Here is an 18,316-nt window from a genome sequence, read left to right on the forward strand (position 1 = left end):
CCCGGCTGGGTGAGCTAGGGGGATGGCACTTGACTTGCCTTTCTAAACACCTGCTGGGGCAAGCAGGGTACTTTAACCTAAGTCTTCTGTGACAGGAGGAGTGGGAAAAAAGCTAAAAAAGGTGCCAAGGAGAAGAGAACCGTTTTCTACCTCTGAATGGTAGGTGTGCAAACAAGGTTGTGTTTTTATTTGCCTCCTGGAATCTTACAAAAACAATAATGTAATACTCCAGCAGAAAAGCTATTGAATAGAAGGAAAGAAATCACATTTACAAAATCATAGCTTTAATAATAATAATTATTTTATTTACCTTCGCTTGGATTTCTAGTTCCAGATATTTACTCAAAATCTTCTCTGACTCAGAAAGGCTGGAACCGACATCCATTGGGTTGGAAAGTACTAGACTGATTTTCTCAATTGACATTTCCACCTTCAGGAATAAAGAATGTGTTGCAATCTTAATAATATATATTTGCATATATGTACACATTGTGTAGAGAAGATAAATATTACTCTCTATATTCCCATTATCTTTTACATATGTAATATCAATTTTTATCTAAATACAGTTTTAAATATTTAAGCATTTTGTGAGGAAATACTGCTGACCCTCTCATAGTGGGTATATGTTTAAAGATATTTCTTTTATTTACAACAATTAGATATAAGCCATTATCCATGACCCCAAAGAATTTATTATCTAAATTAACTGGAATGAATAATGCACTTGATAACCCATCAGCAAAGATGAATTAATCTGATTAATTAACTAAAAGTCATCCACTGTCAGCTAAATGGCACCCAATTTGCAGGTATATTTAGAGGACCAGTGCATGGATATTAGATCACCCCGTGGGTTTCTATACTTAAGGCTGAGGGGCTCTGGGGCAACACTGAACCCTATATATAAGAGGAAAATACAGGAGCATACTTATTCCAGCTAATGGTTGAATTTGTGAGACTATGACTTTATCTATTTATTCTATTCATTGATACACGAGTCAATGAATAAGGGAATCTTTAAAGGCTTCTATTCCATTCAAGTTCCTTCCTTTAACTTCTTGTACCAACTAGATTCCTTCCTTCTAGAGTCGAATCAGCTCAGAATTGGCAATAAGACAAACAGCTGTTTGAGCTCCTACTGCATTTTCCACTAACACCAAATTAGTTTGAGTTTCACACTCTAGGAAATGTGGCAACATTTTGGAATCTCTCAAACCCAGGCATCAGCACAAGCCTCAAAGTCCCATTTTTGGATCAATAGCAGGTGGGGAGATAATGTAACTGGAGACATGGTTAACCCTTAACCTAAGTTGCAGAAATAAAAACATGTATGTAATGTCCTCTCCTGTGAAGGCTACTAAGTCTATGTGTGTCAGGCTAGGCACATAGAGCCATTGTATCAAATGAAAATATCGTTGAAAATTCGATACCTAGGCTATGCAGCGAGGTTTGTTAGTATTAGCTAATATCATTATTAGTTTTTAAAATACATATCTCACCTATGGATAAGTAGATTTTTATTCAGCCAAATAGTAGCTGCCTAGATTTATTTCCCTTTAAAAATAGGAAGTAAAATTCTTCTATTCCAAGCCATTGTATTCATTCTAGAACAGAACTTTCATAATGCATGTTTTTATTCACAATGACAAGGTCCTTTGCGTTGGGCCTAGTTCAATCAAGTATGATAATGAAACTTTATTACCTGGAAAAACCTAAAATTCATAATTTTTGTTTTTTAGCATATATATACATATACATACATATATGTTAACTCTAATTTGGGCCTATTGGAACTGTGCACAGAGCTGCTCAAAGCAAGGACAGAGTTCCAAAAGGCTCATGATACTGCCTTCAGGTAGTATGGTACTGTGCAAAACGAGGATTCCCTTAGGGTACATGTATTCAATACTGGCACAGAGGGCTAGATATTCATGTTCGGCAACCTTGGGCAGGGAAGGTTGGTGAGCAATGGTGAATTACAACCCTGTTCTTTTCAGTTATAGGAACTATTGTGGAACCTAAGAGGAACCTATGGAGACATGACCCATTCTCCCTCCCTCCCCACCCCACCCCCACATACTGTAGTTGCCATACTGTCTATTATCACCAAAGTAGAAAAAAAATTATCTTTAGCAATGGAATTAAAGCAGTTACCTCTAAGTATTAGGTTAAGAAGAGCACATTGATGAAATTACCTTCTTCAGGTGATCCTCCACTGTAGCTGTTAATTGCTGTTTCTTAAGAGCAAACTCCTTGTGTGCTGAGCACTGTCCGGTTAGCTGATCCACTCGTCTCTGGATGCATCCCATCATCTCACGGATGCCACTCACCCGAGAGCTAGATGGAACAAGCCAGCTGTTATTTCACTCTACCCTGACAGAGACGCCGCAGGAGCAGGCAGCATTTGGAAATGGATCTGCTCTTTCATGATAGGTATGAGTTGATAAAAGTTATCAGCTTCAGGCTGTAGGATATTAGAAATTACATAGGTATAGTCCTGGAACAGCAGAGAGCAAGAACAAATTACGTTCCTTTGTCTAAGTCAGTCAGTCCTAAAGAAAAAAGATGCATTATGGGTTTTTACAACCAGGTCTAGTTTTTCCTAAAGGTTTGCTTTTTAATATTTCTCCAAGATACTTTGAGATCCTTATGGCAAAAAAACAAAAAGTTTTCCTGGGGGTTTTAATTAAAAGATTCATTTATATCTAAAGATGTTTTTGAATAGAAATGTGTCTCAGCCAATTAACAAAGCATTTGCTACTCCAATAGAGTAAAATATTTATGTAACACTAAGGTCCTTGGTCTCTAAGTCTATGAATGCTCAAGGCTTGTACTCATTAGATGAAAATCAAGTTATTATCAACAATTAAGAATCAAATGTACTAGCTCATAAGAAACCAACCCTCATATTGCCATTTTTCATCTGTAATGGCCCTTATGAGGAAAAGAGTAGTGATGAGAGATTTCATAAAATGAAAATGCCTTTAAGACAACAAATGAATTTTTAATTTTTTCTCCAGACACTCCAGACTAACATTGTCAGCATGTTTCCTAACCAGCTCCAATTCTGGCATCCTAACAAAGCAAGACAATGAAAGAACATTATTGATGGAAGGAGCTCCTTTGAATTTTTCTATCTGTCTCTAAAACAGTGCTCTGCTACTGTTGAGGAAGTTGAAGTCTTTAATTTCCCATCAGCCATTTCCTTCAAATACTAATAAAGATTAACATGATAACTTTTCAATTTAATTACCCAGAGTTAAAAATGATCTTGGATCGAGTACAGATTTCAGTAATTTTACCTCAAATAATTAATTTATGACTCTGTAAAAATGAATTTAATTAGTAATGAAATGAGGGCAAGATCCCAAATGACTAAGAGGTAATTCATCAGTATTACAATGAAGCTGCTAAAGAGGTAAGAGTGCACTGGTCAGCTTGAGAATCCTTCTGCTTTTGTTAAAGGTGCTTGGGGCCCACGTGTGTCCTGTGGGTGCTATTGGAGCCCTAGACAAGTTAAATTGGGGGTAAAATGAAGCCACTGTGAGAAATCTTATTCCTAGCAGTAATGTTCCACAGATGTTATACTTAAGATAATTAGGTTGGCATTTTAATACTCAGAAACAGTAAAGAGTATCCCCAGCAAACCAGATTTTGGAAATAATTCTTTTGATACTGAAATTCACCGATTCTGTAAAAACGATGTATTAGTAATATTCATTGTATTTTGAGTAGATGTTAGACTTTAAGACGTTATAGTCTAAAAAGGCACATAAAAGCCTAGTTGTCCCATATACTATAGGTTCCAGGTTTTCTGCAGAATATGAATTTTAGAAAATCTGGAATGAGAAAGATTTAAGTGAGTTTAAGTGGTACTAGGAAAGAGGTAAAGAGAAGAAAGTTTGTTAAGGAAAATGGGTAAATGTAGAAAAGAAATATGGCTGGAAATGGCATGAAAGTCCTTCATTAAAATAAAAGGAATTTGGAAATGATTAATAAAATTCAGAAAGATAAAACAGAATTTGATGTAAAAATCTGCACAAACCAAGATGAAAGACGCTCATTGCCATCTCTGAACTGCCCCTCTATTGTCCCATCCAGAACGTCCTCTCCATTTGCCATTTGCTAAACAATTACTATCTTTATTATGGGTACCATTTTACTAACCAGCCTTAGAATAGGGTCCTTCCTGACCCTAAGGAGGTGTAGCTAGGAGGAAAGCACAAACTCCAAATAGGCTATTGCCCTCGAGAAACCAATCCTCAGTAACTAGGTCCAGCCAAGCCTTTTGGTCCCTGCTCAGGTCACTCTTCTTACTCCATGGCTTTCTCCAAAGAAGATAGCTGTCAGCCAGCTTCTTGGGCTCATCTGTAAGTCCAACCATGATGTCTCAGGTACAAGAGCTTATGTCTTCTCTCTGACTTGCTGTGGCATCCCTACCCCCTCCCTCATGTTCCATTGAATACCTGTACGATGCTCTGACTTGACACTGAATCCAGCCTCCTTTTGGCCATTCAAGTCTAAAATGAGTTCTCCCTCCTCTGAAATGATTTCATTTAATTGTATAGTGCCACTAAAAATATAGATTATGGCTTTATGCTTCTCACAGTTTTGTGTACAAGTATGCAACAATATAATAAGCTTCAAGTGTACGAAACCATTATTTCATATAATCCTCAAAATAACTTTGTATGGTAGGTATCCTTAACTCCCTATATTTAGTTTTGGAACTGGAGGCTCCAGAGGTGAGATAACTTGCCCAAAGTCACATAGGAAGTAAGTAGCAGAACAAGGATTTAAAGTCAGGTCTCTCTGATACTCAAATCTATACACATATTTAATAATTGACCATTGAAAAAAACATTTTATTTTAAATCTTAGCTTTCAGCAATGATTTTCTCCTCAAATTTCAGGAAATATTAACAACACTATGCTTTCAGTTTTAGCCATTAAAAATACAACAATTATCAAGCACTTACTGTGACAAGGCCCTACTGTAAGTAGTCTTTCTTCTAATTCTCATAACAACCCCATGAACTTGATATAAATATTATCCTCACTTTTCAGATGAGCAATGGAAGAACAGAGAGCTAAGAAACTTGCCCAAGATCACAGTCATTAAATGGAAGAGCCAGGATTTGAATCTGTTCATCTGATCCCAGATTCTACTCGTTACCACCTAACAGTGCTGTTCCGGGTCTATGACAGAGCATGACAGGAGCTGGGCAGTGCTTTTAGTCTGACACTTCACTTTACCTTAGGTTGAGTGCTGATGCCTGTCACAAAAACGAGACTGGCCTGGCTGAGATGTTCTTTTGAAATTAGCTGGTTTTTCTAAATAATGCAGAGTCTGTAGCTGGCAAAGCAGCCACTAGAGGGGCACAGTGCCTTGTTCAAATTATATGTCTTGAAGGTCTTTACAGCACAGAAAACGGAAATGGGGAAACAAAACCAAATCAAGCATTCCTCCCCTAAAAAACGTGTTCTTTAGCAACTTATAACTTTAATTTAGATAAATCATGAACAACTAAACAGGATTTCTCTCTGCCTTTGAAAGGCCCAATTCAATTCTTCAGTGACCTAGGAGATATTTGTCTTATTTTGTGGTGATTTATGTCTTACCTTGTATATCCATTGAGTGTATACTTTTTAAGGGAAAGAATGTCATCTTATTCATTCTCATGTCTCCTGAAGTATATAGCCTTACAAATATTAGGATACTAACACATGTTTTCAAATGAAATAAAAATACTCTTTCATCAATATTCAAGGGAAGAGAAGACACAGATTTAAAGAATGAGAAGAACATATGCAGACAGTTATTCTATTTAAAATGTCATTGGTTGGGTAGGCAACAGTGGCTTAGTGGCAGAATTCTCGCCTGCTATACCAGAGACCCAAGTTCGATTCCTGGAGCCTGCCCATGCCCAAAAAATAAAGTGTCATTAGTAACAGTGCCCGATAGTTTTAAGCAAGGATGTCTTTGCCTTTGGCTCACTTGTCAAAGATTCAGACTACCCAAAGACTGTCCAATTTCTTCTTTATCATTTACAGTTTGATTCAACTGATAACTTCCCTGCTTTATTTAAAGTCTTAGAGTGTCAGCCTGAATTACCTTGTTCTGCTGAGCATTATTATGCCCCATCTGCATTGCCTCTTACTCATTGCTTGGACCTTTTCCTGGGTAGAAGCCACCCATCCCCTGGCTTATCCTAGCCAAACTCTCAATGCCCTCTCTTTATGCTGTCAACTAAATCATCTCCACTCGATTGAACAGGAATCTCTACTCTTTCCCCAGTTACAAATTAGTATTTCCCCATCACACTTCTAGCCCCAGCACCACTTCCCATTTCTTCTTAGTGAAAATTGAATCTGCAGGTTACAATTAGCTCTGCTGCCATCATTTTTAGTTAGAAACTGTATAAGCTGATTCAGGGCTTTTCTTTCAAACATTTTTTAAACATGGATAGCATGCATATTGGTAATTTCCTCAGAGCCTGAAAAGCAGATGGTTTGAACAAAGGAAAGATATGACCTCATTCTCTGCTTGCAATTCTTACATGAACTGAACATAAATAGTAGAATTCCATAAGTTATCCAGGAATGAGTCCTATTAATTCAGAGTCACAGTAAATAAAGGGCACAAGGCCTGAAGGCAAATAATTGAAACTTGGTTGACCCAAACCATGGTGCCCTGTCACTTTGGGGTGATTCTGAAGCAACACTGCTCATTTGCTACATGATTTGAAGGAAAGGTGGAGAGAATAACAGTCCGCCACACTTCTAGCTCTAACAACCTGTGGCTCTACAGTTTGCATCGGAAATATTGATTGACATTTGGACCTTTTTTATCAGAATGGAGCAGGTGATGCCTTTTCTGGGGTGTGAGAACAAGATATATCAGATTATTCCTGATGTTAACTTTGACTTTTCCAATCATCACAGATATTCTGGAAAGGCAACTGTGAAGGCTTCTTCAGACATTTGTTAGTAACTCTGTAATAGCAGCATTTTCAACTTTTTTTTTCCTTGAGCACTACAGGGGAGGGAAGGATGAAGAAAAATGAGTGTTTTTTTTTCTCCAAACAGCAGAGACATATTGAACAAGAATAGACTGTTCTATTTGCTGTATGGGAGCAGTTGCCCTATTGCTTCTGTCACAAAATTGTGGCTGGGGGGAAGGGAGGAAATCCCGCTGTTAATGCGTTCTAATGATTCTTTCTGGAAAGCGGCAACTTGCTTTCAAACCTTTCATAAATTACTATAGGCAGCCCATCTGGATTAGGAGCTGTACCAGATGGTAATCACTTGACAGCTTACTCTCTCTCATCAAAACGAATCAACTAATGACATTTTTTCTTTTTTGTCTACTAAATTATACTTTGAAAATGGAAAATAAAAATTTCCTCATCTATAAATTCCTGCTTCTTTTAACAGAGACATAAATAGTATCCCTTCATGTTTATGATGTTGTTTATTTTGGAGGAAACAATGAATTTGCATTCCCACTATGAAAAAATGCCATTCGTACTATAGAAATGAGATGCATATATTTTTACAATAAATTTGTTTCTCATTTAAGTTATACACTTTGAGACTCTCTCCCCACCAAACACAAATGTCACACACACACACACACACACACACACAAACACATCTTTAATATGGATTTAATAATGAAGAAACCCAAAGCAGTGAGTGGGACAGCAAGAGGGCTACAGCCTCTGGGGTTCTGGCCCAGAAGCAGAGAAAGGTGACCAGAAGTTGCACTCCTGTTAGGCCACAGAGATCAGAGCATGTGTTACTTGAAGGGCACACACTGCAGCCAACTGTGACAGGAGCCGTGGAATCAGACATACAAAATGGGTCAGTTAGGAGCTGCAACAAGCCCCTCCCCAGCCTCTGGTTTCCCGACTGCATTTCTGAGAGCTCCAATATCTCCATGGGAGCTTATGTGACCTTGATCCAACAACTGAAGACTTGTTCTGAAACGGAAGTCCTGTGAGTCTGGGTGGAGCTCATCATAAAGCTTTTAAGAAGGAAAGAGCAAAGAGAAGAGAGCAAAGCTAACAAAACAAATCCAAACAACAAACATCTCCCACTTGAGACGAGCGTGCAAACCAAAATTTCAAAACACATGAGAAAAATTAATGCTAAGAAAAGACATTCAAATATCAAGTGCCCCAAATGTGCTCCAGCTGAAATGAAAATAAGTACAGCAAGCTGAAAACGGCTTTAAAAGAAATGTCTAAGACCATGAAAGAGATAAAGGAAAAACTAACACCCATAATTAAAGAACAGGAAAGTACGAAACAAATACAATCATAAAAGAAACAAAATTGGAATGAAAAAGAATTAATCAGAAATTCTAGAAATGAAAACAGTATAGTTACTGAAACTTAAAAGAAAAAAGAATCAATGAATGAACGAACACAAAGGAAAAATTAACAAAAGAGAAAATTATTCTGAGGGTTTCAGTTATAATACAACACAAAGAGATAAAGGGATGAAAAGTATGGAAGAATTAAGAGACTTGAAAGTCAGAGGGGCTATAAGTTTCTTCCAATAGGAGTTGTAGGAGAACAGAAAATAACAGAAAAGCAATATTTAAAGACATAATTGTTGAAAATTTTCCATGATTTAGGACTCAAATCCTCAGATAAAAAGAGCACAGCAAGAGCTAAGCAGATAAACACTCTCATTTGAAATACTTTGGAAAATATAAAAATACATTTTAATGTGCTTATTTTAAAAATATTTTTCTCTTTGCGATTCCCCCTCATACCCGACCCTACGCTCCCTCCACACACATACACAATTTACAATTTGGATTCTGCTTTTACCCATTAACATTATTTTGTAAGGATACTCTGCATGGCTTTACATATTCCTCAGAAACACCATTTTAATATAGCCTTGGGATATTCTGCTATGGTTTGTCCCTTTAAGCTACTCAAACACTGCCTCATTTCTGGGAACCTGTGGGTGGTTTTCGGGTTTGTACTAGTATAAGTAGCACTGTGATTTAGCATCTTGGTCATAAATAATTCCACTCACATCTCTCCCTCTCCCTCTCCCTTTTCTGTGTCCTTTCCCCCTAAGCCCTTCGATCCTTATAAGAAACTGCTCCTTAGTTGCCAAGGGCTGAGATTTTTGCTTCTTCAGTCAGGCATCATCTATAGATTCTGCAGTTCCAAATTTCCTACTCTGGGATCCTTGCTACTTCACATCACATCATCATCATCATCGTGAATTAATAAATTCATATTTTAGCAAGTAATCCCTAGATACTTGAGAAGAACCTAACTCAGACACTCCTAGATTTAATGGGAATAGTGAACTCGGGTGTTGCATACTAAAACTTTCAGAAGTATAAAATCCTAACAATGTTAACAGGCCCAGACTGCAGCTATGACATTTACTCAACATTTAGAAAGCACACCTTAATATAGGCATGGAAATATTTGGAAAGTGGATGAGTTAACACTGTCATAAGAACTCAACTCTGTAATTTCACAAATTTCAGTATCTGGCATTAACCATCTAAATGCATCATCAAACTTTTTTTTAATAGTTATTTTAAGTTCTTAAATGCCGATGAAATGCAATCATAGACGAATCTATTAGTTAGGCAAAGGAAATCTCTGGGTTTTTTTGCTTTGCTCTGTTTTGTTTAAAGGGGTAGGGTTGGTTTTTGTTTGCTTGTTTGTTTTCAATTTTTTTTTAAGTATTTTCACTATGATAAGAGCATTTCTTTAATGTCATGCCAGCACTTAACATTTCAAATCAAGTCACCTATATACAAATACTAAGCTAGATACACATAAAAGGGGTCCTGCATGGTCTCATCCCTCAAAATGATCATGGTCTGCATGAGGAGACAATAATTATTCCAAGTGAAGCAAATAAGAAATGATGCAGAATGCTACAGAATGAAAAGGAAAGCCATTAGGTAGAGCTAACATACATAAAATAATTCAAATAAAATATTATGTGTTAGGAATAGATTCTGTTCTTCTTGGCCTGAAAGTGTAGACACTTCAGCCATCTTCATCTATCAAATTCAGCAAGTGTTCATGGGCTTTTCAAACCCACTCCTTCACTTGACTTTTCCTATCCTGGAGCTTGGGATTCTCCCCTTTCTCTGAAGAGGTCATCCCAACACCCACTCTGTCCATTACTCCCCTACAGCCTGGGGCATCTTCCCTTGAGGTGCGTTTCCTCAACTAGACATTTGTAGAGGTCTGGGAACTTGGCCCCAGATTTACATAACCTGATTGTTCTTTGAGGCCCAGTGCTTGCACATCGTATGTGATGTTTACATGTATATACAATGGTTTTGTTAAATAAAGTGAAAAAATGAAAAGCTCTACAGCAAAGGTGGGACTTGAAGCTAGAGGACAGATGGTGTACTTTTCAAGTACACTAGAATGAAAAAAGAATCGTATTCACTAAGTACTCAGATTCCTTGTTACTGATTAAGTTGGCTGAAAGTACTAGACAGATGGCTAACAACCAAATGCAGTGGTTCAGAACTGGATCCAAATAATCTCCCACTTACCAGGTCAGGTTATTTAACCTACTCTGTGCCACACTTTCCTCATCTGCAAAACCGGCATGATAATTATAGCATCCATATCAGAGGATGGTTGTGAAGATTAAATTTGTCACTGTTTATAAAGCTCATGATACTTGCTATTGTCACTAATAAGAGTTTGAAAATGGTCTGGCTCCCACCTAACTCTCTGATCTTGTATGCCATTCTCACCCTCTGGTGCCCTCTGCTCCAGCCACACTGTCCTGTCTCTTACATTTTTGCTTTTGCTCCGCTTGGTCTCCTCATAGCTCAAATATTTGCATGGAGATCTCATTGCCATTAAGAGTCCTTTCGTGACTGCAATGTCTAAAGTGGTCCCCTCACCTGAGTCACTCTCTATCCCATTTCACTTTTTTATTTTTTTAATCACACTCACTACTTTATAAGATAATCTCAATTATTAATTTATTGTTGGATGACTGTTTTTTTCCCACAAATATAAGTGGCATGAGGGTAGACACTTTGCCTATCTTATTAGATACTCAAGAATACCTGATGTACAACAGTCACTCAGTAACTATTTTTTGAATGAATGAACAAATAAATGAATGAATCACATTTTGTCTACAGATTGCTACCATTCACAATACCAACTAAGGGAAGTTCTGGTAGCCAATTTAAATGAAAGTTAAGGGGACGGAAAACAAAATTCCAACTAACTCCTGTTTTTATTTCTCTGTGAAATATGAAAAACTAGCATTGTGCTGGTTTGAAAGGATGTATGGACCCTAGAAAAGCCAAGTTTTAATCAAAATCCCATTTTGTAAAGGCAGAATAATCCTTATTCAATACTGTATGTTTGAACCTGTAAATAGATCATCTCCCTGGAGATGTAATCCAATCAAGAGTAGTTGTTAAAATGCATTAGGGGAGATCTGTCTCCACCCATTTGGGTGGGTCTTGATTGGTTTACTGGAGTCTTATAAAAGAGGAAACATTTTGGAGAATGAGAGATTCAGAAAGAGCAGAGAAGAACAACATAGCCATGAAAAGCAGAGAGAACAAGCCAGTGATCTTTGGAGATGAAGTAGGAAAACGCCTCCCGGGGAGCTTCATGAAACAGGAAGCCAGGAGAGAAAGCTAACAGATGATGCTGTATTCGCCATGTGCCCTTCCAGCTGAGAGAGAAGCCCTGACTGTGTTTGCCATGTGCCTTCTCAGTTGAGAGAGAAACCCTGAACTTCATTGGCTTTCTTGAACCAAGGTATCTTTCCCTGGATGCCTTTGATTGGACATTTCTATAGACCTGTTTTAATTGGGACATTTTCTCGGCCTTAGAACTGTAAGCTAGCAACCTATCAAATTCCCCTTTTTAAAAGCCATTCTGTTTTTGGTATATTGCATTCCAGCAGCTAGCAAACTAGAACAATCATTAAGAAAGTAATGATAAGTGTTGGACCACAACAGACAATAGTTAAAGATACACCAAAGCAAAATATTCAATCAGTATGGAGTTTATTAGCTTAAATTCATCACAAGACAGAATGAAAACTGATAGAGTCCTTTAAGGATAGAATTTCAATCAATACTGAAAAAGTTTGCTTGCAAATCAGCACATTTTAGCAAACAGGAGATACAAATAGTCACATCACAAGACAGCATGGTATTATTGGGTATTTCTATGTTTTTGAGTTCCGAATCGGAAACTACACCAAAAGCCCTCCCACCCACCTCCAAAAAGGAGACCCCTCATTAACTGTTCAATTACAGGAAACTTCACCCCCAAGCAGGGCCCCTGACCCAGCATTTGCAACCACCAGCAACTTCCTGTGGCTTAATAAATGGCAGAATTCTGTTTTGACAGCAGGCAATCCTTGATCTATCTTAAGATTTAGGGCTCAAGGATGAGGCCAAACAAGGCCTAAGTAGAGGTGAGGAGTCAGGTAGCCAGGATCTTTCAACTTCACTATAGTTCTAAGTTCGACAATTGTGACATACTGTTGTAGGCAACTTGCATCATAAATAAGTACAAATGGATGCACTAAGATGCTTTTCAAATTAAAGTATATTTAGGTTATGTAAAATGGACCGATTTTTACTGTTATTCTTTAAAGAGACAATAAGCTATTTAACAATGACTCAGAATTATTAACAGATTATAAGCAGGAAATAGAAAAAGCAAAGGAACCTTTAAATAATCACTATTTATTTTGTGAGGCTAGTCAATCTTCAAGTGTATTAGATTACATAATAAGGAGATAGTGTGGGTCTCTCCCTTATAAGGTAGTAATTACAGAACAACAATAGCAAAGGTTTTGGATTACTGAGGAAGCTTCATTTCAGATAAATGTGAACTTCCAAGATCCAATTTTTTTTTTTTTTACTGAAAGCAAAAGAAACCAGGGTGGGCCACGTGGCACAGTGGCAGAGTTCTCACCTGCCATGCCAGAGATTTGGGTTCGACTCCCAGTGTCTGCCCACTCAAAAAAAAAAAAAGAAAACAGATGTAAGGGCCTCTGAAATTCCTTCTTGCCCAAATTCTATATTCTGCCTTTTACTACCTTAAGATAATTGTTCATCTATACTACTTCAAATTTAACCCTTTCCAGTTCATCAGTATGGCAATTTGGTACAGCTGACTCTGTTTTTATTATTTGATGCAACCACTGACTCTTAATATATTGCTTTTTAAAACTGCTTATGTCAAAGATAAAAAAGGAAGTGAACTGTTTATTGAGCACTTTCTAGGTGCCAAAAGTGGTGCTATCTCATTCAACTAAAAAACAAAACTCTATGAAATGTATATTTCTATTTTATAGATGAGGAAACTAAAGCTCAGAAAAGTTAAGTTTAAACTCATGGCATTTTTTTGACACCCGGAATGCATGATATAAAATCCCTTTGACACTAAGTTTGAAGTTTCTTAGCCACATCAGCCTTTAAATGTCTGGTAATAGGAACCTTGGTGTTTTGTGTCCTAAAGAGGTGGTTTGTATTCAAAGTCTAGGAAGTCATTGTGATGATCAATATCTCATACTTTCCCTTGTTGAAATTTACATTTATTTCCATTGCTACAATTCTAAACACAACATTCTCTCCATTAGTGACAGCAACTTGAAATTTCTCCATTGTTTCTGCTTCTTTTCCGTGATGATGACCCATGTCACTAAGCAGGTGAATCACTATAGATAAGGGAGGGAAGCCAGTCCCAAATGGGATACATGATGTTGAAGTCAGTAGCTGAGTGTGGCTCTAGCTTTCAACTGAGATTTGAATGCACTTCAGTGCAGTTTTTAATGGATTTTTATTCTTTATCTACCTTTTGAATTAAAAAATGTCCTTTGCAAATAATAATTTCACTCTATCTCTAGAAATAGAAGTAATATTGAATTAAGTACTGAAAAATCTTGGGGCAACAAAACAATTTGGAACTACTATGAAAACTTATATATCTAGGATGTTGACAGAAACCATACTGCTAATTTTTTAATACATTAATTCATTTCCTTAATTGTCCCTAATTATTGCTGTTTCTATTAAAACCCAATCTAGAGCCTGAAGCTGAAAACTATAGATTTCCCCTTGAAAAACAATATATATGTAAAAATTAGGACTAGAAAGAGCAAAGGATGCCAAAAAAATGAGACTAGCTAGGTAAATAAACAAATCTACCACTATAAAATGGATAGCCAAAAACAGTCAACAAACCCAAAGATGTAATGAATGTAAAAATAAAAGTACTTCCCTCTTGAATTTAAAGAGTAAAAATAAAGCATTACTAACTATGACAAACAGAATAAAGCTTAGCAGTAATAAATTGTGACCAGCTTTCTATCTCTATGAGTTAAGTGCTAAAATTGAATAGGAGCTTCTCCTAACCAAGATGGCAGAGTAAGACACTCAAGCACTCCATCCCCCTACAGAAGCTTTGAACAACCGTGAAGAAATCTCCAGAAAACAGTGAAAGGATTGTAATAACAGTGAGAGCACTGAATCAAAAGAGGTTGGAAAACCTCATGATATGCTTGCTGGTCCCTCCCTCATTCCCTCATGGCTTAGCACAGAGCTGGCCTGGGCTCCAATTGTGAGTCCCTGCTCCTACGAGAATAATCTCTATGGACATATTAGGGTGCATGTATGTTTGTGCCAGTCTGTCTGCAGGCAGCCTGAAGGACTGAACCAGAGTGTGCATTGCAGACTTGCTGTATCAGAGCTTGTCCTGTGCCTAGAGAAGTTTCACAGAGCTTTCCTATAGAGAACTGTAGGGACAAATGCAGCTTTCTGGGGGAAAGAAGTGCCAGTTAGGGGACATACAATGAAGCATCCAGGACCACAAGGAAACACAATATCCTAAGAGAATAAGACATTCAGATTCATGTAATTAGGAAAATTCCTAGGGCTACGCATTCATGCCTAGGACAATACTCATGCTCAGAAAAGACCTAGAAGTATCATATGATTTTACCTTGGGATATTTTCTAAATTCATTATTAGGACAGATAAGTTCTGAAGGAGAGCACTTCCACAGGCAAATCCGCAAAGATTTTTCCTCTTTTTGTTGTTATTGCTTTAACTATAACAATAAGGTATATTATTGTTAGCTCCAGGCATTCAAGGAAATCTTTGTCATAATACCCGCTAACTAAAAGCTTAAGGGACACCTCAGAGTCTAAATTCCTGAGATTCATTAAAATATCAAATGTCCAGTTTGCAACAAAAGATTACAAACTATACAAAGAAACAGGAAGTTATAGTCTGTGTGAAGAAGTTAGGCACCAGATGTTGCTTCCTATGAAATGGAGTTCAAAGGATATTAAGGAATGACGAGAAAGAAAGAATGAAAGAAAGAAAGAAAGAGAGAGACAGACGGGTTCAGAGGGTCTGAAGCTCAGCAATAACAGACCAGAGACATCAGACTTCAGACAATTTTATTCTTAACCAGATCCTGGTTATATACTGCAGGATGACAAAAGGCATGCACACATTTCCTGAGGGAACAAAGTTCTTATCTTTCAGTGTTCTTCCTTCCTACTTAAAATAACCATTTGGGGTAAACAAACATTCTCTTCCTCCAAGACTGTTCTACATAAATCAGATAACATAAAGCAGCTTACTGCCGCCACCACCCTAATGCCATCTACTCCCAAGTAGTTCCACAGGTCTTATGTTAATCCTATCTGCTACATTTCCAAACATTAGAAGCCATCAGCAAGGAAGACCAAACACGTAACATTCCAGACAAAGACTTAAAGAAAAAAAAGTCATAAATATGCTCAAATAGCTAAAAGAAAACATGGACATATAACTAAAGGACATGAAGAAAATGATAGATGAACACAAAGATAACATAAATAAAGAGACAGATCATGAAAAGGAATCAAACAGAATGAGAGATGGCAGTAACAGAAATAAAAATTCCCTAGAGGGGTTCAGCAGCAGATTGGAGCTGGTAGAAGAAAGAATCAGTGAACTTGAAGATAAGACAAAAGTGTCAACTTCTCATCAGAAATCAAGGAGGCTTCACTGTCCTCTCTATATACATGGGACATGACTGCCAGGGCTGTAAATCTCCCTGGCAACATGGGACGGAACTCCAAGGATGAGCCAGGACTTGGCATCATGGGATCGAGAAAGCCTTCTTGACCAAAAAGGGGAAGAGAGAAATGAGACAAAATAAAGTTTCAGTGGCTGAGAGATTTCAAACAGAGTCAAGAGGTTATCCTGGAGGTTACTCTTATGTATTATACAGATATTCCTTCCTAGTTTATAGCATATTGGAGTGCTGGAGGGAAGTACCTAAAACCATTGAGCTGTCTTCCAGTAGCCTTGATTCTTGAAGACAATTGTATAAAGATATAATTTTTACAACGTGACTGTGAGATTGTGAAACCTTGTGTCTGCTGCTCCTTTTATCCAGGGTATAGACAGATGAGTAAAAAAAATGGATAAAAATAAATAAATAATGGGAGGGGTAAAGGGTAAATAAACTGGGTAGATTGAAATATTAGTGGTCAATGACAGGAAGGGGAAAGGGATATGGGATGTATGAGTTTTTTTCTTTTTTCTTTTTATTTCTTTTTCTGGAGTGATGCAAATGTTCTAGAAATGATCATGGTGATAAATACACAACTATGTAATAACATTGTGAGCCACCAATTTTATACCATGCATGCACTGTGTGTGTGTGAAGATTTGTCAATAAAAATATTTTTTTTAAAAATCAAATAATGGAGGAAAGAAGCCAGTGGGATGACATATATTAAGTCCTGAAAGGAAAAAATTTCTAACCAAGAAATCTATACCCTGCAAAACTATCTTCCAAAAAAGAGGGAGAGATTAAGCTAGTCTCAGATAAACAAAACTGAGGGAGTTCGTCACCACTAGATTAGTCCTAGAAGACATGCTAAAGAGAGTTCTTCGGTAACAAAGGAAAGGATACAAGACAATAGTCTGAAGCCATATGAAGAAATAAAGATCTCTGGCAAAGGAAACAACATGAGTAAATATAAATGCCAGTACTATTGTATTTTTAGTTTGTAACTCCACTTTTTACTTCCTACAGGTGCTAACATGCAAATTCATGAAAAAGTAATGATAAAACAATGGTTTGGGATTAATGATGTATAAATATGTAATTTTCAATAAGAACTATACAAAGGTCAGGAGATGGAAAAGTAAGGAACATAGTTCATGTATGCTAGGTTAGGTTGGTCAAGAAAGTTAGGTTGGTATCAAACCAAACAAGAATGCTATAGGTTTTAGAATACTAAATTTAAGTCCCAGGTAAATCACAAAGAAAAAGTATAATAAAAATATGCACAGAAGAAATTAGAAGTGATCCTAAAGGATTTACTACAAAAAAAAACTAAATACAAAAATAGGCAATAATGTAAGAAATAAGGGACCAAAAATGGGTATAATCAACCCGAAGTCCATTAGCAGATAATGGATAAACAAAACGTGGTATGTACATACAATAGTATGTTACTTAAAACGTAAAAGTTCTGATACAGGCCACTACATAGGTCCACGTCGCAGACATCACGTTGCGTAAAATAACACAAAGGGGCAGATACTGCATGATTCCACTTATACAAAATAGCTAGAATATGCAAATTTAGAGAGAACAAAGGTTACCAGGAGTGGATGAGGAGGGAAAATGGAGAGTTAGGGTTCTGTCTGCGGTGATGGGAAAGTTTTGGCAATGGATACCAGCAAGGCCAGTGCTGCACTGTGAATGCGAATAACCTCACTGAATGGTAAGTTTGGGAGTGGTTGAGAAGGGAACGTTTATGCTACATACAAGTTTCCACAATTAAAAAAAAACCAACTGTGTTAGTCAGCGTTCCCTAGAGAAACAGAACAAATGAGATTTATAAAGTTGTCTCACACAACCATGGAACTAGAAGAGCCCAAATTCTATCAGGCAGGCTGCAAAGCTGGCAGCTCCAATGAAGGGTCTGGATGAACTCTATAAGAAGGCTCTCTGGCTTAAGAAGCAGTGAAAGAGTCTTTCTTCCTCCATAAAGACTTCAGCTTATTGAATTTTCTCCCTGGTCAGACAAGGGGGCATAATCACTGCGCTGAGTTGACACCAGAACCTGACCATGACACCAGCTAAAGAGAGAGTGGCAATTAAATGCAATTCATGATCCTGGACAGGATCTAGTAATGAAGGAGAAAAGCTCAAAAGAACAGTATTGGGGCATATGAAAAAATTGGAATTTAGACTGCAAGCTTTTTATCAATATTAAATTTCTTGAACTTGATAATTGT

At 37.2% G+C, this 18,316-nt stretch overlaps 1 protein-coding gene across 12 annotated transcripts in view; it reads right to left on the bottom strand.

The window, feature by feature from the left end:
* The window catches only part of CCDC141 (coiled-coil domain containing 141), a 260,019-nt gene that overhangs the window by 60,710 nt on the left and 180,993 nt on the right, over positions 1–18,316 (bottom strand). For all 12 annotated transcript variants that reach the window (XM_077154314.1, XM_077154315.1, XM_077154313.1 and 9 more), the window contains 2 exons: positions 2,199–2,340; positions 311–430 (listed from right to left, as the gene is read on the bottom strand). In XM_077154314.1, the coding sequence (XP_077010429.1) occupies positions 311–430; positions 2,199–2,340 (262 nt within the window). The remainder of the gene's footprint in view (positions 1–310; positions 431–2,198; positions 2,341–18,316) is intronic.

The sequence above is a fragment of the Tamandua tetradactyla genome, chromosome 3 (assembly GCF_023851605.1).
Source record: "Tamandua tetradactyla isolate mTamTet1 chromosome 3, mTamTet1.pri, whole genome shotgun sequence".
Taxonomy (NCBI): domain Eukaryota; kingdom Metazoa; phylum Chordata; class Mammalia; order Pilosa; family Myrmecophagidae; genus Tamandua; species Tamandua tetradactyla.